This window comes from Notolepis coatsorum, assembly GCF_963971535.1.
Source record: "Notolepis coatsorum genome assembly, chromosome: 17".
In the NCBI taxonomy this organism is placed as follows: domain Eukaryota; kingdom Metazoa; phylum Chordata; class Actinopteri; order Aulopiformes; family Paralepididae; genus Notolepis; species Notolepis coatsorum.
Window position 1 is genome coordinate 63,264,560 of NC_140181.1, and position 22,000 is coordinate 63,286,559.

At 43.0% G+C, this 22,000-nt stretch overlaps 1 protein-coding gene across 1 annotated transcript in view; it reads right to left on the reverse strand.

Moving 5' to 3' along the window:
• The window catches only part of pik3cd (phosphatidylinositol-4,5-bisphosphate 3-kinase, catalytic subunit delta), a 63,960-nt gene that overhangs the window by 12,832 nt on the left and 29,128 nt on the right, over positions 1-22,000 (reverse strand). Inside the window, exons 8-12 of the mRNA XM_084333332.1 lie at positions 19,605-19,829; positions 14,832-14,928; positions 12,376-12,506; positions 11,342-11,392; positions 11,034-11,201 (exon numbers count right to left, since the gene is read on the reverse strand). Of these exons, the coding sequence (XP_084189458.1) occupies positions 11,034-11,201; positions 11,342-11,392; positions 12,376-12,506; positions 14,832-14,928; positions 19,605-19,829 (672 nt within the window). The remainder of the gene's footprint in view (positions 1-11,033; positions 11,202-11,341; positions 11,393-12,375; positions 12,507-14,831; positions 14,929-19,604; positions 19,830-22,000) is intronic.

The following is a 22,000-nucleotide window of genomic DNA, read 5'->3' on the forward strand; positions in this document are numbered from 1 at the left end:
AGAACGTGTATGAATTAGGGGTGGGAATCACCAGTTTCATCATGATACGATACGATATCGATTCTTTGGACAACGATACGATATTTGCCGATATCACAAAGTCTCTCACGATACAATACGATACGATTAGATTCAGGTGCCTGCGATCGATATGAGATGATATCATATGCCCATTTAACACAATCAGTAACATTTAGATCAACAAAAAAAAGGTAATGAAAATATCATTTGACATTTGTATTTTTGAGCTCTTCCAGACATTTAAAGGAAAATCAATCTATTGTTTTTAATACAAATAGACCTCCTGTTCACTGTAAAGTGCCACGTTTTTATATATTGAGCTTTAAACTTTAAGCTACATTTTTTGGAACTCAAAACTCACACCCTCCCTCTCCCAAACAGTTCCTACAACAATTTGTTGATGTTGCATGATCATGTATAGGCCTACATTTATTATGTATTATATTGTTTATGTTTAAATAACATTTAAACATCAAACTCCTCTGACCTCATCTGGTCTTTCCAAAGACGCGCGCACACACACACACACAGAAAGGGAGAATGCTATGCTGTAACATCTACACACACGGAGCTACTGCTGTTGTTCTTGGGCGGATATGAGACTCGCCACAGGATTTTCAAAATAAGAGTATCGATATGAATCGATCTTATTACATCGCATCGATCCGATTCGATTGTTGATAATTACATCGATGTATCGATCTGGATCGATGTATCGTCCCACCCCTAGTATGAATGTGTGTCTCAGATTTGTGTATGTGGGTACGTGTCTCACGTATGTATGTGTGTATGTCTCATATGTGTATGTGTGTATTTCTCAGGTACGTGACTGTGACCCTACATTTTGTGTGTATCTCAGATGTGTATATGTATGTGTGTCTCAGCTATGTATGTGTGTGTGTCCCATATGTATGTGTATATCCCCTATATGTGTAAGTGAGAGCTTATGCTTCAGATATGTGTATAAGTATGTGTGTGTATGCCAGCTTCCTATATGTGAGTATATGCGTGTATGTGTGCCTCAGATATGTATATCTCAGCCATGTGCATGTGAGTGTGTGTAGCTCAGTTATGTACACATAAGAGTGTGTGTGTGTGTCCTAGACATGCTTATGCGGCTAGATATGCGTATGTGAGAGTGTGATAGAGCAAATGGCTATTCCATAGATACACCATTCGGACATATAATATATGTATATATACATACATAATACAAAATAAAATATAGGTACCATCAGGTCAGATCCTACTTTTCACATTCATCATTGATAATACTGAAACCCCGCCTCAATCATTCGTCCCCAGACTGTTCAGTTAGGTGTAGAAGGTTATCCCATATCTCAGCAAAGATATCCTCTCTCCCTGCGACTCTATATGTTACCCTTTCATATGATGCTGTCCGGAACATTAGTTCCATCCATTCTTTAAAAGTAATGTCGTCCAATGTCGTAAGGCAATTCTACATCCTGATATCATGGCCATTCTATACCACATTCCTTGGTACTTAGACAGTTTAATCTCTTTCGGTACTATACCCAATACGCATGCCACTGGGGAGTTATTCACCTTTACATTCAGAACTTTACTTAGGAATATCACAATTTGATCCCACATTTTCCGAACTTTCTCACATTCGTATAACATAAGTAGTAGAGTACTTGTCTCCTTCTCACATCTCCAGCAGATGTCACTGTTTCTTAATTTTAGTCTGGCTAGTTTACTAGGCGTCCAATAGCTTCTGTTTAAGACTTTGTAAAAGATAAGTTGTGACTGTGCCTCCCGAGAGAATTTACCCCATTTGGACACCAGCTTCTCCCATATTTCCTCAGTAATATCCTCACGTACATCATTCTCCCAGCTCAACCTCAGACCCGCCAATTTGGGTGCATTGTGTTCCCTTATAACATCATAGAACCTTGACGCACCGCCTTTCCTAGGCCATCCTTTATAAAATATTTCTTGAATTGCAGTAATCGGGCCACATTTTGCCCCAACCACTGATGACGATATACAATGTCTAATCTGCAGGAATCTATAGAAGTTTTTATTATCTATGCCAAAGTCCTTTCTAATATCCTCAAACGGTAATACCCCATCTTCCCCGGCTACATCACCTAGTACATGTATCCCCTTTTTAACCCAGTCCTCCCATATGACTGATTTCTTACCAATCTTTAGTTTTTTATTAAACCATATAGAGGCTCTTGTAGTTAGATATGGATTATCACTAGTCAGCCTGTGTGATTGATTCCAAGTTTCTCTCGTAAATGCCAGGAGAGGGTTCTTAAAAGGTATAGGTCTGTCTGATTGTGTCAGGAAGGATTCCAGAGATGAGGGATATACCATTTCCTCCTCCATCTTGACCCAAGCAGGTGCTTCTTCAGCCGAGTGGTTCATTTTGGAGAGCTGGGAGAGTGAGAACGCATAGTGATACCAGTCTAGTTTAGGCAGGGATAAACCGCCATCTTCTTTAGCTGCATACATTTTGGCCTGACCAAATAGCGGCCTTTTGCCCCCCCACAAATATATATTAATTACCTTGTCATATTGTTTGAGTAACTGAGTTGGGAGGGTTAGTGGAAGCATAGGATATAATTTAATTTGGGAGCCAATATCATTTTTACTAAGTTTATCTTACCAAACTGCCACCCCCTCCTGATATCAGAGGGGCAGCATTTAGAGAGAGGCATTGCTTCTGATTTGCTCCAGTTGATTGTGTATCCAGATATTTCTGAGAAGGACTCGATAACTGCTCCAATGACCCCAGCTGCTGTTTGGGGATTGCTGGATACCAATAAAATATCATCTGCATATAAAAATAGTTTATGTTCCACCTGTCCCGCCATTACCCCTTTGATGTCTTGATTTGTTCTTAGTGCGATGGCAAGTGGTTTGAGGAAAAGCGCGAACATTTGGGGAGAAAGCGGAGAGCCCTGCCTCGTCCCCCGTCCTAGGTTGAAGGGCGAGGATATGATCCCGTTAGTCAGGACAGAGGCCATCGGATTTGTGTATAACAGTTTTACCCATCCAACAAACGATGGTCCGAATCCGAAACGGTCACGGCACCCTTCATGTGTTTATAGGTCTCACCCTCTGGCCTCTGAAGTTGCTAATGTCTTTTTTATTTGGTCCTCACAGGGTTCAAAGTACCCTGTGAGACCCACGGTTGCAAAATTACAAAATTACTTTTAGCTCACAATGCTATTTGATAGTAAATGTGTTTATATGTCCCACCCTCTGGCCTCTGAAGTTGCTAATGTCTTTTTAATTTGGGCCTCACAGGGTTAACCTCTTAAGCCCGAGATATACAGTAAAAGTGTATATTTTCAGCATTACGTTTGTTTACCAATTATTTTAACTGTTATTAGTGAAATATAAGATTATAGAAATCTCAGGGCATTGAGTCGGAAACCGGCGCATATTGACAGGAGGAAGTGGCACATCCAAAAGTGAGTGTAGTCTTTTGAAGGAAGAGACTCAGGGCTTTCAAATTTCGAAAACCCTACCCAGCTCACACCAGCCCCTGTCAATCATCTGACTTCTGGATTTACTTTTTTATTTCTCTTATTTTTTGGGATTATCTCCCACAAACCTGAACGTTATTGCCATAAAACAGAACGCAGTTAGCTTCTCTACCTTTCTGTGAACGTCTTGCAAAAAACGGTGTTGCAATATGATGAAAAATGGTGGAGAAATTTACATTATAAAAAAGATGGCAGAATTCAGTACTGTATCTACAAAACCTTCTGTTTAATCATCTTCCCTTTATTCATTTGCTTAGATTTTCCAGGTCTGGTAAATTTTAGCATGGTGTTATTCACAGTCAAAGATAAACATTTTTTTAAATAGAATTGATATTCTCCTTTGGTTCATTACAATTTACTCAAGCCTAGTAACAGACACACTATTTCTGACACTGATCCATATATGTCCCTAGATTCAGATACCAAGAACATGCAAATGGGCATTTAAAAAAAAATTGTAAATGTTTATTCTACGTCCTTATGGAATGAGTGACATAAAAATACTGTCTGAATTTAAAAAAAAAAAATTATGGATGGAAGAGCCGCACATTGACGGGCAAAGAGCCGCATGCGGCTCGCGAGCCGCGGGTTGGCCACCTCTACATCATTCCTAACCTTCCACATTATGTGTAGGAGTCTGCGAATATCTATCTAGGTCGTCCTCGGACGGGCCCTCCATCGGTGCTTCCAGTCATCCCGATCCTCCATGCATCTGGCTAGCTCGCCGGTGCTTTCTGTTCCCACATCTCTCCTGAGTACGTCCACATAGGTTAACGTGGGACGTCCTCGTGATCGATGCCCGTGTGTTGGTTCCCACAGTACAAGTTTGCTGGTTGGCATCTCATGGTGTCTCTGGCAGTGACCTGCCAGCCTCATTCTCCTGACTGCCACTTTATCGCTCACCTTTAGCACCCCCCCATACAAGTTTGCATTAGTGACATGCTCATCCCTGTTGATGTTGAGCACCACACGCATCATTCTGGTGTAGCACCCATCCAGGGACTTCTGCAGGGTGGGCTTCAAGGTCCAGCATTCACTGCCATACAAAAGGACAGACTCAACTGTTGCATGAAAGAAGTTGAGCTTGATTTGACGGGGGAGGTTGGATTTCCACACACTGGTCATGCCGTTCAGAGCCCTCCACGCAAGTGCCTTCCTCACTTTAAGGTCTTGCTCGGACGAGTTGACCCACGAGCCCAGGTACTTGAAATCACTGACTTCCTTTAGAGCAGAGCCTCCTGTTGTTTTTAGAGGTGGATGATCCGGGAGGATGTTATACATTATGACCTCGGTTTTCTTGGCATTTAGCCTAAGGCCAACCTTGGCGCACTCCGTCTCCACTCTGCACAGGAGTTCCTGTGCCTGCTCCACCTGGTCAGAGAGCAGGCTGATGTCGTCCGCGTAGTCAAGGTCTGTTAGGACTATGGCGGGGTGTCGTCTCGATCTCCTTGGGGTTATTGTGAGACCAAGTTCCTGCTCCCGTCCATTGATGGCCTTCCTGAGCGCATAGTCGAGGACTATGACGAATATTATCAGCTGAATTTCTCCCTTTCACGAAACCCACTTGGTCTGAGTGTACCAAACTTGGTAGTACATCCTCTATTCTATTTGCTAGTATTTTTGCTAATACTTTTTCTTCTAAATTACTCAGGGAAATAGGCATATAGTTCCCACAATATTGAGGGTCTTTGCCCTTTTTCTGTAGTAACGTAATAGTGGCCGACCTCAAGCTAGTGGGCAAGCTCCCTTTTAATAGCGAGTCTTGATATACTTTTAATAATCTTGGAGCAATTATATCACTGAATTGTTTGTAGAAATCGGGAGTAAACCCATCGTCTCCTGGTGCTTTACCTAATTTAAGGCTACTGATTGCCGCGTGTATTTCCTCTATCGAGACATCCCCCTCCATTGACTTCACTTGTTGTTTCGATAACGATGGTAATTTAATCTTGGTGAAGAACGCATACATTTTACCTGATCCACCGCCGCCTGTGGGGTATACAAATCCTGGTAGAAGCACCTGAAAACATTGTTAATTTCCTTTTTGTCTGTAATAATTTCGTCGTCTTTATTATGAATTGAGGATATAATATTTTGATTTCGCATTTGTTTAACCCGATTCGCTAGTATTTTACCCGCTCCCTCCCCTTGTTCATAATATCTTTGGTTGGTCCTAAATAAAGCAAACTCAGCCTTTTTGGTATATGTTGTTTAACTCATATTTGGATTTGTTCAGTTTCCTCCATGTTTCTGGGTCTGGTCTCTGGCTGTGCTGTTTCGAGAGTGCTTTAATTTCTTTATCTAATGCTGTCATTTTCTGTTTCTCTGCCTTTTTTAGTATTGCACTGTATTGTATGAGTCGTCCTCTCATGTATGCTTTACATGTGTCCCACATTATGCCACTATCATCTATTGATCCCTCATTAAGTTCCCAGAATTCCTTAAATATAGTTCTAATGTATGCACATGATACCGCGTCATTCAGCATTAGGTTGTTGAAGCGCCATCTCAAGGACCGCTGCCCTTCCTCTACGGATGTGATTATCAATTCAACTGGAGCATGATCAGATATTACAATGTTCCCTATCCTACTATCTGCTATTTGTTCCACCAGTGTGCTAGAGATCAGGAAATAGTCTATTCTAGAGTATGAGGCATGTGGGTGAGAGTAAAACGTCTAGTCTCTTTCCTGTGGGTTCAAGACCCTCCAAATATCCACTAGGCCCAGTTCATCTATCAATACACTGATCGCCAATCTCCCTGTATTGTCAGTGTTCCTGGGTTGAGATGATTTATCTAGCAAGGTGTCTCCAATTAGGTTGAAGTCCCCCCCTATGATTACATTGCTATTCCCTATTTTCCTAATCACCTCACACACTTCATGGAAAAAGTCTGAGGACGTTATGTTGGGTGCATAGATATTAGCTAATGTAGTTCTCTGCCCCTCCAAATCTGCATCCAATATAACCCATCTCCCCTCATCATTGCCACCCCCCTCTTCCTAGAAGAGAATGTACTATAAAATATTTGTCCCACCCAGTCCCTCTTAAGTTTGGCCGATTCCTCCTCATTCAGGTGTGACTCTTGGATTAGTGCAATATCAGTCTTTTTTTGTTTCAAGAATGTCAGTATTTTTCTCCTTTTAATGGGATGATGACATCCGTCTATATTCCATGATACTATTTTAATCAGCCCCATACCCCTTTTAATGTATCTCTTCTGTGCAATCCAGCATCTAATGCTTCTATGCCCGGGGCGTCATACCCCTTATTTCCATATCTAGGACCTGAGATTGTGATGATATACATACAACAATATAGTACATATCGAAATAAAAAGGAACATATAAAAACATAAATACATTTCCTCCCCCCACACTTACCCAAGCTACGTTCGATAAGACCCCAGAGATCTATACTCACCCGTGCATGTTGGTCCCCCTCGTCTATCAGAGGAGTGCATTAAACACATGGTAGGTTGCCTAAAACTATGCCCCTACTATTTTGTAAACCCTAATATAACGTATGGTTCACACTGTAAGCTATACACAGTGTGATCAACTTAACTGAACTTATCAAGATGGTGATGTTTCTCATCCAACAATTAACATTTGTATATAATATCCTAGATATATATATTGGTACGTTGCAACTTCTATGTCATAACCATATAGCATTATGGTTCATTTCGCCCTCCCATATTATCTATCAAGGATATTTCCTTTCCCACGCTTAGAGCTTATTTTTCCATTTAGTGCACTCTATTTTAATTTTTTATTTTATTTAAATTTAAAAAAAAAAATTGCACTTTGTAATGTAGATAGATAGATAGATAGATAGATAGATAGATAGATAGATAGATAGATAGATAGATAGATAGATAGATAGATAGATAGATAGATAGATAGATAGATAGATAGATAGATAGATAGATAGATAGATAGATAGATAGAGATAGATAGATAGATGTTCGTTATTCTACGACGATGCTCCTGAGACTTATCTGTATTTATGTGCGTCTTGACCGTTATCTTAAATGTTCGTCTCCGACTGTCCCCGTCTGAATCCCTGGAGTTTCTCCCAGTACCCGTGATGGTCATTGCCCTGCTGTGCGGGACCTCCATTCTCCGTCGCCTGTATGCAGGGGTGCAGTGCTGGGCATACGCGGTCAAACGACGTTTGGGCTTCGTCACTGAGGCCGAAGTGCACGCATCCTATTATTATGCAAAGTCTAGGTGATAAGTGCCGGCGCGACGACACAAAAATGACTCGTCGCGCCGTATACCCCGGCCGCCGGCACTTATCACCTAGACTTTGCATAATAATAGGATACCGACAACCAAATACAAGCCCTGTAGGTGGGGTGGGGGGTTGCTTGATCTCCCGACTGGAAGGATGAGACAAGGTGTATCATCTGTTCTGTGCGCAACCGAGGGAACATGTATGCGCGTGCGCGGGCGTTTGGCCTTCGCCCATATTACGACTGCACCCCTGCCTGTATGTCACCTCCCGGACCCCGCCGTCTTCCCACTGTCTGCCAGGTAGACAGCCGCTGTATCTCCTCTCGATCTGGGTCGGCAGGAGGGTTCACCACGGTGATCTGAAATCCACGTCTTGCCATATCCGTCGTCGCCTCCGCTGCGTTCTGGTGGTGGGTGCCATCTTCGTAGAAGACCCTCATCTTCGCATGATACAGTGTCTGGAACTTGAGATTCTTCTCCTTCATTATTCTCTTGGCTTCGGCATATTCTCCACGCTTCTTCAGTATTTCAGTGGGGAAGTCATGGTCGACATAGAAGCGTGTATTGTCACATGAGACGTTTTTCTTCTGCCACGTCCGGCATATTATCTCTTCTTTTATTTTGTAGCACCCAAACTTAACCACGATTGACCGTGGCTTCAGCTGCGGGTTGCTAGGCATTGGGGCTAATGCCCGGTGTGCTCGTTCAATACAAAGGTCCATGTCATGAGGCAGGCCAAGTGCGTCCTTAAACAGGTTGTCTAGAAATCCGTGCATGTCTTTCCCCTCCTTCTCCTCTGGGATACCGTAAACCCGTAGGTTCTCCCTCCTTGTTCTGCCCTCCTGGTCGAGTAGCTTAGCTTCCACGCTAGCCTGCCTCTGCATTAGCTTCTTGATTAAAACCGTTGCCGCATCGAGCACATTTTCATTTTCTCCGATTCTCCCCTCCGCCTCACCGAGTCTGTTGTTCATCTTGTTAATTTAATTTTTAATTTCCCGAAACTGACACTCATTGTCTTTCTGAACTCTTTGAGCTCCTTGTAGATGTTCATCAGCGTGGCTTCATGTTCAGATTCATCGTCGCCATCTTTTTCTCCTGTTGCATTGTCATTCTCTGCCATTCCGTCGTCTTTTTCAGTTGTAATCGTGTTTGCCCTACGTCTTGTGATAGCCCCTTCTTTCATCACTATTAAATAAATACCCTGGTGTTGTCAATATATGTTTTCCGGGGCTATATCATTTCGCTATCGGGGAGCTCGTGAGTTAGGCTGCCATGTTCTTCCGCGGTCAAACCGGAAGTCAGATTAAGGCATTTCTAAGGGATTTTTAAGGATATTAAGATTAAGATAATGTAGCAGCCTGAAGATATTGCTTATTATTCAGAGCTGCTGACTTGCCTTTTTGTTTCCCCTTTCTGCACCAAGACATTCTAATTCGTTTCATTGATATTCGCACAAACAATGACACAAGCGTCTCCTTCTTATATCGCTGGAATATGGATTATAAGCGGCATTACTGGACTCGATTCATCATCCTTCCCTTGTGTGACTGGCAGGCGGGACCAGCAGGGGGCAGTAGCAGGCAGAGAGAGATGGGAGAAGATATATGGAACTGAGAGACGGAAGGAGAACCTCTTCGGCTTTGGACTTGGCCGTGAACGGTCGCAGCCACAACGGGCGTGTGCTTTGGAATAGCACCGTTGAAGAAGTGAAGCTGGAGAGCCCCGTAGAATAGTGGCGGGTGATAGGAAGTACTTGCTAGTGGACGCGACGTCCTAGAAGTACCAGCGATAATGTGTGAGCAAACGGTATAGAACAAGGTACTAACACTATCGAGTTATAGTAGTTACTGTGTGCGGTATAAGTAGCGTGCGGCTAATAACATATCTGAGTCCTTGGTAGTCGGGTTATAGCAGTTACTGTGCCGGTATAGAGTGCGAGCCCAGATACGTGCGTGGACCTACAAGCAGTCTGCTCCGGCCGTCAGCAGCGTCTTCCCCGGCGTTCTGCATCAGCTCTGCCCCGGCTGGGAGCAGCCAGCACGGGAGTCGTCCCGTCCAGCAGAGGTCGCCAGCACACAGCACGCACTCTCAACCCATCACTGCCCCTGCTCCAGCCCCGCTTGCTAGCACCTGCGACGAGAGCGTTCGACGCCATCTTGCCACCAGGACGGTGGTGGAGCGGCGCAGCCGCCATTTTGGTAGAGTAACATTAGGGCTTCGGTGCCCAGGATCTATTGCACGTTACACAGTGTAACGCTAACAACCAGTGTCTAAGGGGTACCCCAAACTATATATGCCGGCATTAGAATAGGGCTTTTTGCAAGGTATTAGTGGGCCCACATTTATTGGTTTATTTTGTTATTTGTTTATTTGATTGTTTGATTCCCAATGTGTCTACATTCTATGCCTGGGTTCCCCCAGTACAAGCGGGGTGGTTTAATGTATTGAGCACTCGGTGCCTATGGTGGGAAGAGCTTCCCCTACATTGATAACAAGAGCACCCGGTGCCTTATATTAAGAATTAACATTGTAATGTATAACCTGCCCAGGCTTCACTAAAGTAGACCTAATTGGGATCATTGTGTGTGTCTCTTTCTTTGAGTTCCATCTGCTATTCTAACCTCTGGGTAAATATTGTGACTGCATAATTATTTAACCCTTACACCCCATTTACAGAATAGCATTTGAAGGGTCTATACAGGTGGTCAAGGAAGGGTACTGCTTAAAGGGAAGCCCAATAATACTATTGAACTGACAGTCACTGGGTGTGGGAGGGCTGCCGGAGGTACTGAGGGAGTGAGGGTGTGTGGGGAGCTACTGCTGACCGCCTTGGAAGGCGAGGGAGACCAGAGTACCAATCCCCAGGTTAGTAAATCCTGGGCCCCATCCACTCCAACTGCAAGCCCTCCAGAACGACGTTCCGGGCCAAAGACGGGGGGTACATATAGGTCCAATACTATAGTATCCTACTACCCAGTGTCTGTGTACTACTACTCCCACAAGCAGGGATAATCCACCCTGCTACAATAAGATAAGATATTCCTTTATTGATCCCCTTGGAGAAATGCAGGCATCATAGCAGCATGGGGGATGGGGGTGGGGGGTACAGGTAGTAAAAACAACACAAGCAGTGTAAACAAATAAGTCAATATAATTTACTATCTAACTAACTGAAATATACAGTATTCACAGTATCACACAAGGTGCAGTATGCATAAGATTCTGAGGAGGACTGTTGGCTAGTGTACCTGCACCACATCGTCGTGCTTGTTCCACTTGGTGATGAGCAGCAGCTTGGACAGACTCTCAGGGTAGTGCTCTCTGATGTCGTCCCGCAGCTTCCACAGGAGCTCCTTCTCGTCCTCGAAGACCTCAGTGTGGTTTTTGTTGTCCATTATTTCCTTCAACTTCAGTGTCTGAGGGGGAACGATACCACCACAGGACACGTCCGTCATTCAACGACATTGTGGAAACACTTTGCAGAGAGCAGTGAACAGATGTGAAGCTGCAACTTAATTAAAGAGAATGTGCTGGAAAAATTAAGACAATATCTCACCTCTTCCTTGGTGGCCACAGCCTTGTCTCCGTTACTCACCATGTGATTTATCTGGAAGCAAATGAGGATGTTTTAAAGGAACACGCCAACATTATGGGAATTTCGTCAGACAAGAAGATAGATACCAATTTCCTCTCTGTGCATTCAGTAGAACGCTATCTGGCTGCAAGCTAGCCTAGTTTAGCACAAATGAATGGAAGCGAATATGGACCAGATAGCCTAGCTGTTGGCCAAAAACACCTCGCCCGGAGTTTTAAGCTAGGCTAGTGGTCCGTCTCCGCTTCCATTCATTTATGCCAAGCTAGGCTAGCTTGCAGCCAGATAGCGTTCTACTGAATGCACAGAGAGGAAATTGGTATCTATCTTCTTCTGACTTTAGAGAAGACGGCAAGCGCATTTCCCATAATGTTGGATGTCCTTTAAGGGACTGTATAATAATACACCTCAACTCAGATCTATACTTTAATTTACTATATCTATAATATAGTACCGCATATATAGATATTTGTCTGAATATACCTGCATATAACCCCCCTAATATACTTACTTATACACCTGCATATAACCCATAGCTCTGTATGATAGCATGTACAAATGCTGTATATACCATATATATATATTTATTCTCACCGCATATATATCTATCCACACCTGTCTCTATTTACCTGCACATAGTCCTTTACTATATTTATATCTGTACATATCCTACTCTTACTAGTTACGCTGCTGGCCAGTATGACTACTACCATACTGTCTTTATACCTGTATCACTGTACATATTATACTACAACTCTGTACAAACATCTGATTAGCACTACACTCAGTAGTACTAATTTATACATTTTTTACGCAGTTTAATCACCTGTATACATTGTACATATATTGCTGTTGCACTTTTACTGCTACATTTGCACTCTGGTTGGATGCAAATAATTTTTTTTGTACTGTACTTGTGCTGTATAATGACAATACATTTTTAATCTAATCTATCTAATCTCCTGATAGTGGAGATCTGAGTGTTTGTGACGGTCCACCTTGTCGAGTGGAGGGTAATAGAGCGGGTGTGGCCAGATGTTGGGGAAGCGGATGAGGAGGCCCGCTGCACTGTCCACGTTGGGGTTCTTCTCCACCGTCCCCATGGGGTTCAACAGGTCACTCTTGTCGTCTGGGATTGAAATAAATCATAAAACAGGATTCAATTAATTTATACTATGTTTCTTTTTACTTGTGTTAAAGTCTACCCAATCCTTTATGAACTATGCAACTTCCATGACCCTTGGGCCCATGATAGCCATCCAGAACACAATTTAGATTACAGAGACACATCAGCCGCCTATGGGAGGATATCATGGCCGACCCCTCCCTCCCCGGTCACAGCCTCTTCACCCTGCTCCCCTCTGGGAGAAGGCTGAGGATCCCAAAGGCTGTGAAAGCTCGTCACAGACTGAGCTTCTTCCCCTCAGCCGCCAGGCTGATCAATGCCTAGTCCTTACTGGAACTCTGCACTTTACACTTTATATATATATGTATTTAAATGATTAATCCTCCACTGCACTGTTTTTTGTCCTGTGTCTGTGTTGGTGTTTGTCGTTACTGTGAAAAAAGAAATGAAAAAATGCATACACTGTAATGCTGCAACAATTACCAATGTGTTTTTACACAAATGGCTTAATAAAGGAATCTGAATCTGAATCTGAATATGGTTTCTCCCAACAAATCTTTACAAAAACTTACCTTTTTGGAGCAGACCGGGGTCAAACAATATTTGTAATTTGTGGCTTTGTTTTACCCTACTTAGAGCATCAGAAAAGTTTACCTTTAACAGTTAACAGTTAACTTTGCATTATTTCTGTAGTATTTCTGTAAATTCCAAACTTTCTCAATGCAGTGAACGGACGTTAAGAATTATTTGCGAATACTATCTGACCCAGGCGTGTTATGGTTTAATTTTGACAGTTTGCAATTTGGTTTGCACCTACTAATGACGATCACATTTAAATGTTTACATTTTGTCATTTGGCTGATGCTTTTATCCAAAGCGACTTACAAGTTCTGTACGACAAGTTTCAAGTTTCAAGTTTCTTTAATAGTTGTCATACAGAAGTACAGAATACTTTTGTACAAAATGCTTCTTACTGTTGCGCTCCAGAGACTGTGCATGACAAGATAAGTATGAAATAAAGACATAGTAAAAATTAGAAGTAAAAAAAGAGGTCACAGTGTTCAGTTTAGACATATGTACAATGTTCGTAGACGTAGTTACCATACAATATACAATACTGTGCAGTGTACTAATATACAATACTATATAGTGCAAGGCATAAATGGACGAGGTGCAGTTTAGGTACAATTCACAGTAGGTGTACGAGTTGTAGTGCAAATCCTTTATCAATAAATATAAAGTGTAAGTGTGTTTGTGTGATCTAAAGTGTGGAGAGTGGGTGCTGCAGTGTGTTGTTTGTTTGAGTGAGTGTGTGCGTGTGGGTGTGTGTGCTGTGTGCATTTGATGGTTGTTGCATAGTGATTATTGTTCGTTTAGCGATTATTGTTCGTTTAGCAGCCTGATGGCCTGGGGATAGAAGCTCCTTCTGAGTCTTTCTGTGCTTGCCATAAGACTCCGGTATCGCTTGCCTGACGGCAGCAGTTCAAAGAGGCAGTTGTTCGGGTGGCTCGAGTCCTTAATAATTCTCTTAGCCTTCCCCTTGCACCGCTTGTTGTAAATGTTCTGGAGGGTGGGAAGCCCCCCTCTAATTGTGCGTTCGGCTGAACGTGTCACTCTTTGTAGTCTGCTACGGTCTTGTGCAGTGCTATTCCCAAACCAGGAGGTGATGTTGCCGGTCAGGATGCTCTCTATTGTACATGAGTAGAAGTTCCTAAGGATCTTCTGACTGACTTGGAACTTCCTTAGGCGCCTGAGGAAGTAGAGGCGTTGTCGTGCCTTCTTCACAACACTGTCAATGTGTGTGGTCCATGTCAAGTCCTCGGATATGTGGGCTCCGAGGTACTTGAAACTGTTCAAGTCAGCAGGAAGGGTACAACTCTTTCAGCTGAGTAACAATGATCATCAAACAGTGCTGAAACTTGGGTGCTGCAGTATTGAGTGCATAGACATAAGACATATTAGTATAGTAGGAGGAGTGCATGGTAGTATAGGACAGTAAGAGGTGGTTATATAAAAAAAAATATATATATATATCTTTATTTCAGATATTGATTGAAGAAGTGTGTTTTTAGTCGACTGCGAAAGATTGGCTGGGATTCGGCTGTCCTAACTGTGGTGAGAAGTTCGTTCCACTATTGTGTGGATCATCACCTCTCTAGCTAACTATCTTGTTGTGCTGCATAACGTGTGAATAGATTTGAAGTGCTGTGTGTCACTCGGGTTAATATTTCACCCCATAGTCAGGGACACAGTGCTAGCAGGCAGGCTGTGAACGTTGCGAGCAGAGGTGTTGATGAATATGGGAAGCTGAGACAAGGTTGTGAGTACCAGGGACTGACGGCCATGTTGACAGCAGGAATTCCCCGGTCTTAAGCTGGTCCTTGTAGTCAAATACCATGGTGTTTACCCAGGATAGAGGACAGTCCTGGAGAGAGAGAGAGAGAGGGGGGGGGGGAGAGGGAGAGGGAGAGGGAGAGGGAGAGAGAGAGAGAGAGAGAGAGAGAGAGAGAGAGAGAGAGAGAGAGAGAGAACCACATATTACACTTCCTTTTTTTATCATACAGTAAATGATTTTGCTCAATTACATCAAAATCTGTTTCTGATTTGGTTAAAAATGGTCCTAGAGACTACATTGATTGATTGAAAATTGTATTAACAGATTACAGAATGGGTACAATACAGTACAGCTCAATACACACATTGTTCAGGTATAGTACAATATATATATATAACAAGAAGAGAAAAAAAGATGTGCAACCAAGATGGAAAATGTTAAATGAAATAATGAATGAAGATATTCCTTCTTTTGACATTGTAATGTAGATTATTCTAAATGGCTTTGAATAATCAAATTTTACATTACATTTACATTTAGTCATTTAGCTGACGCTTTTATCCAAAGCGACTTACAAGTTCTGTATGACAAGTCATCAGGAAGGGCACAATTATATCAGCTGAGTAACAATGTTCATCAAAGTGTTGAGTGGTACAGTGTAGGTTAGTATAATTAGGACAAGTGCATGACAGTAAGGTTAGTTATGGTTAGATATATATATATATACTTTTATTTTTTTCATTTCAGATAATGGTTGAAGAAGTGCGTCTTCAGTCGACGGCGAAAGATTGGACGGGTTTCGGCTGTCCTAACTGTGGTGGGCAGTTTGTTCCTCTTCCAAATTCCTCTTGTAAAATATATGTCATTAATTTAGAAAGATTTAAAACAATTTCACCTGAGTTCAAGAGGTCACTGATCACTCTGTGACGAAATATGTAAGTGAGTGGACATTTTGTTATATAATTCAATTCATTGAATAATTGAGGCTGAAGCTCAGGATCAATATGGCTCCCAATGAAAAACAAAACAAGTGTTGAAATATTTGTTATAGGTAGACATGGAATCTTGCAAAAAAAGAAGGGAGTAAACACCTCAGCCGGAAACTACAATGAGCTTAGAAAGAAAAGTGAACAAGAAACGGCCAGAATAGCTCAACTTCCGCCCGGCTTCCTGGCGTCTCGGCTGAGGGGACTTCTCCTCTGGGTATCGGAAGAGAGAAGTGGCTAGAAAGCAGAAGTGGGGCTGTTGCCAGTCGCCTACAGCTGGGAACTCTCTCCTTTTAAGATGTATACAGCAGCTGCAACTACTGTACCGTTCAAGACAAAACCCCAACCCACCCCCTGTGGTCAAAAGGGGAATTAGGTGGTGTTACTTCCTGGCAGAGTGGGACGTTGCAGCACGTGTTTACGGTATCCTACTCTGAGTGCGTGATCACGGCTACGTCAGTGGAGGCCAGGGGTGTAAAAAGTACCCAGAAATCATACTTAAGTGAAAGTATGGGTAGGGTACGGTACGGTCTCAAAATCGTACTCAAGTAAAAGTCAGAGTATCTGACTAAAAACACACTTGAGTAAAAGTTAAAAAGTTTCTACTTTTAAATGTAGGCCTACTTAAGTACTAAAAAGTTGTCGCTGCGATGTGAGAAGTTGTCAAGGACAACACCAGGGTTCTTGGCGGTCGGGGACGCGGCCACAGCTACATTCTCGACTGTGATGGAAAGGTCGTCAGGGGGGAGGATTTGGCCGGCAGGTGGAGCAATTCTGTTTTGCTTAGGTTCAGTTTTAGGTGGTTGGTCGTCATCCAGGCGGAGATGTCGGACAGACAGGACGAGATCCGCTCAGAGACGTGGATATCTGAGGGAGGGAAGGAGAGGAAGAGCTGGGTATCATCGGCATAGCAATGATACGAGAAGGCATGAGACGTGATAATGTTACCCAGAGATTTAGTGTAGAGGAAGAAGAGAAGGGGTCCAAGGACCGAGCCCTGGGGGACACCCGTCCGTAGGGGGCGGGTGGCCGACAGGGTCCCTCTCCATGACACTTGGTAGGAGCGGTCATTGAGGTATGTCAGCCATATCAGCGCAGAGCCAGCTACTCCCATTCCTGCAAGGGATGCGAGGATGATCTGATGGTTGACTGTGTCGAAGGCTGCAGATTCAAGATTTAAGATTCAAGAGGTTTAATCGTCACATACATACACAAGGTCTAGGAGAATCAGGACAGAGGAGATGCCTTTCGCTTTTGCTAAGTGAAGTGCCTCTGTGACCGCAATGAAGGCCGTTTCTGTGGAGTGACCAGTCCTGAAGCCTGACTGATTAGGGTCTAGATCGGAGGTCATTCTGTAAGAGATAATCAGTAAGTTGATTGGATACAGCATGTTCAAGTGTTTTAGAAAGGAAGAGAGAAGAGAGACAGGATGATAGTTGCCTATGACGGTGGGGTTCATGGTTGGGTTTTTTATGAGCGGTGTGACTGGCTTGTTTTAGGGAGGTGGGGACCACCCCAGAGTTGAGGGAGGCGTTGATGGTTGCAGTTAGGAATGGGAGAATGTCTGGTGCTATGGTCTGGAGGAGTGGGGAGGGTAACTGATCCAGCTGGCATGTAGTGGGACGGTTCGAAGTTACCAGTGTCAGGGTCTCGGCGCCTGTAATGGGAGAGAAAGATGACAGAGTGAAGGATGAAATTCTCGATTCAGTATTTGGAATGGGTGGGGGTTGGGAGAAGGAGCTGCGGATGTTCTCCACTTTTTCCTCAAAGAAGATTGCAAAGTCTTCGGGAGAGAGAGATGAGGGGGGGAGTGAGGAGGGAGGACATGGTAGCATGCAGTTTGTGAAGGTTCTTGGCAGAGGCCTCGATCCTATGGACAGACACTAGACAGTCTGCAGGAAAGGAGGCAGAGGTCTAGACAGTGACACTGGACAGTCTGCAGTCCAGGAGGCAGAGGTCTAGACAGTGACACTGGACAGTCTGCAGTCCAGGAGGCAGAGGTCTAGACAGTGACACTGGACAGTCTGCAGTCCAGGAGGCAGAGGTCTAGACAGTGACACTGGACAGTCTGCAGTCCAGGAGGCAGAGGTCTAGACAGTGACACTGGACAGTCTGCAGGCAGAGGTCTAGACAGTGACACTGGACAGTATGCAGGCAGAGGTCTAGACAGTGACACTGGACAGTCTGCAGGCAGAGGTCTAGACAGTGACACTGGACAGTCTGCAGGCAGAGGTCTAGACAGTGACACTGGACAGTCTGCAGGCAGAGGTCTAGACAGTGACACTGGACAGTCTGCAGTCCTCTCTACTCCTCTCTCAGCCAGCGCACTTTACATTTCAGTCATCTGTCAGTGAACAGGAACCGGGAAACAGGGATGCAAACAAGCGCTAGACTTGGGGAATTATCACAATATTTAAGTTTATGATAAGGTTTTTAGATTAGATACAAATGTATTGTCATTATACAGCACAAGTACAGTACAACGAAAATAAGTTTGGCATCCAACCAGAGTGCAAATGTAGTAAAGAGTAAAAAAGTAAAGTGCAACAGCAATATACAATGTACAGGTGATTAAACTGGGTACAAAATATACAAATTAGTGCTAATCAGATGTATGTACAGAGTTGTAGTATAATATGTACAGTTATATAGGTGTAAAGACAGTATGGTAGTACTGGCCAGCAGTGTAATAGTAGGATATGTACACAGATATAATATAGTAAAGGACTATGTGCAGGTAAATACAGACAGGTGTGGATAGATATATGGTATATGCGGTGAGAATAAATATATATATATGGTATATACAGCATTTGTACATGCTATCATACAGAGCTATGGGTAATATGCAGGTGTATAAGTAAGTATACAGGGGTTATATGCAGGTATATTCAGACAAATATGTATATATGCGGTATATACAGCACTGTTGTATGCTTGTATGCCCCATGCTGCTTTGACACGCAAATTTCCCCAAGGGGATCAATAAAGGATTATCTTATTATCTTATTATTATCATACAGAGTTATATGGGTAGACTATAGTATGAGGTGGGTAATTAAGATTATTAGGATTACAGAGCGCCCTCGTGGCGCACCGCATAGTGCCTCGCACACCTACACGGCCGTCCCGGGTTCGCCTCCCGCTCCCGGTGACATTTGTCGCATGTCTTCCCCGCCTCTTCTCCCGTTCATAAATGCTAAAAAGAAATCTTAAAAAAATAAAGATTATTAGGATTACTATGATTACGGTGTAGGGCAGGTGTAGACAGTGAAAGCAGTAGGTAGGTATACATTTAGGGTGTAGGCAAAATCTATTTAAAAAATTAAAGAAAGAATAGTACCCCAACTTGAGAAGAACAATGGCAACGCATGACTTTGCACCTGTTTTCGTAAGCTTCTGTTATGTGTTATATGTCTTCAGAACAACCTTTGTAGGTGGACATATATAAGTTAAAATGGGGCGGGGGGGACGATGACGACAATACAAATACGTATGGTGACGATGAAAATTAATTTAGAATTCCATGAAGTACATGCTAATCTCTTCCTTCCTTGGCGCGATGCAGCGATAGAAGAGGGTGAGGCGGATGAGACGTTAACCGCAGCCTTGCCGCTGAACATTGCACAACCAGACGCAGCAGCAAATACACCCCCACACAAACACCACTACCACACACACTAGAGAGGAAGCATGTCTGTTTGTGCATGTTAACAAATTCACACCCACCAGCAACAGCAGAAGCACACGCTCACTCACTCGATCAGGTTTGAAACTCACAGCCTTCCTGTTTTTCTTCTTGATGCCACGGGATTTCTTGGTCTTCTCGGTGTAGACAGCGTACATGGCAAAGCACAGGCGGCTCATGCGCGGCAGGTCCCCCACTTGGATGTCGAACACCAGCCACTGGTCCCACAGGGGCTCTGAGCACACCCCCACCTCCATGCTGGTCACCACCTTACAGAGCAGCTCACTGCCATGAAACAGACCGGCCTGGACCACCAGCTGCAAGATTCAAGAGGTTTATTTATCACATACATACCAGGGCATACAGTGAAATGCGGGTGGCCATGCCCGCTTTGACTGTGCAAGAATACAATAGTAAATAAAATAAGTAGAAGATAATAAAATAGACATAAAATAGACATGATAAAAGTAATACAATGTTAGCTATGAATTAAAGGCACTAGGTCCTATGTACACTACTATACATTATACAATATACAGTTTTATTCTATGTCCCTATGCTATACTTGCTATTACTAACTATACTATACAAGAACCACAACAGTTCTTTCCTTAAAGTGACCTTTTTTCTCCCTTTCTCCTTCCTTTAAAGTGTCGTTTAAATTGTATAAATTCTGCAATAAGTCTGCAAGACACAGAAATATACAATGTTGTTCAGACATGGGGGCCGGCACGACTATATGTTTGGGATCTAAGTCGTTTAATGGGATATCATATATCCCACCCATTCTAAGAAGAATATAAGATAAGATAAGATATTCCTTTATTGATCCCCTTGGGGATCCCTTTGTTACAATCATTTCAGTCATCCAAAAAGACGTTCAACCCGTGTTTTGGTTTTTGAGATATTGGAAACAGAACTTTTAGCTAGCTTTTGTTAGCAATGCTATTGGGAGTCAATAGGGGATTGATTGATTGATTGATTGATTGATTGATTGAAAATGTTATTAACAGATTGCAGAATGGGTACAATACAGTACAGCTCAATACACACAATTGTTAAGGGGGTGCAGAACAGAGAAAGACTTTCGTCTTGTTTACATCAGGGTCCCCCATTTTCAATTCATCATAACATATATATGACATACATGACATACAGATAGACAGTACTGTTAACGTCACAGTGACCAATCGCAGCCACTCTTATTGTCTGGGACCAAATACGGCCACGCCCCATTCCCAGTAAAAAGTGGGAATCTCTAGAATGGGTTTCGGGCGACGCTGTATACGGAAGTGACGATAGACAACACTTTCTGTTGTCAGTAGATGGCAGCATTGGTTTAAAATTAAAAGGTGAAAATGTTGAAAACTACATGAATACATTTCTCAAGATCCTTAGCACAGGTCACAGGTCACTGGGATGTGTCTATTCTTCGCCGTGATCTGAACAGCGCTAAACTATTACTGCAACCTCGGTATAGCGACCCCGAATGGTAAACTAATTATCTTAACAAAAGTGCGCTGGTAGCGTTACATATGTTGTCTAAAGGGGGACATATGGTACAATTTAAGATTTTAATGATAATCGGCATATAAAAGGACAACATAAAGCATCGTTCATTTGTAAGAAACCTCAATGAAAACGGTAATATTAGCTATTGTTGTGAAAATGTGCTAGAATCCTATAAAAATGTGGACGCATTTGGTCTACGTTCCGTTACATCTAGACATTTATGACATACCAGATCTACAAGTATACAGTACTGTTTGTGATACAAAAATAGTCTAAAAAAGAGAGTATATACATTTGAGGGGGAAGAAACTGTACATTGGAGGTGGTTGGGTGGGTGGAGTGGGGGGGGGGGGGGGGTTGGGACTGTACATTGGAGGGGGTTGGGTTTGGACATTTACAGGGGCCAGTTTCGAATTGCAGTCTCCCGTAGGTGCTCTTTAAAAACCGGAGTCCAGGGTGAAGTTTTGGGGGAATCCCGGTTTCAGTGGTTGTGTGTAGACATAGTAACCGAGATTATTTCCAGTGTTTACGGCAGAGCTGTTGCAAGTAGCGTTATATGAAAATGATTGTAACAATCCTGGCCACCAATCCTGGCCACCATCACCAGTAAACAAGCAATAGCAAGCGATATCGGGGGTCCCTGATGTAAACAAGACGAAAGAATTTTTCTGGTCTGCATCCCCTTAACAATTGTTTGTATTGAGCCATATTGTATTGTACCCATTCTGCAATCTGTTAAATAAAGTTTTCATCCATTCATTCTACTAGCGTTAACGTTACTAGTACAATAAATAAATGACTTTGTCTTGACTTTTGTATGGACAGACTTTGGATAGAAAAAAATAATATATGTATAAATATGTATGCCTACATGTGAATGGGCTCGAGGCAAGTGCAGTACTGTGCAGTGCCTGTCTGGGTTAGATTTCCTTTTTTTGCTTGTTTTTCTTTTTGATCTGTTTTTGCTGGCATGACG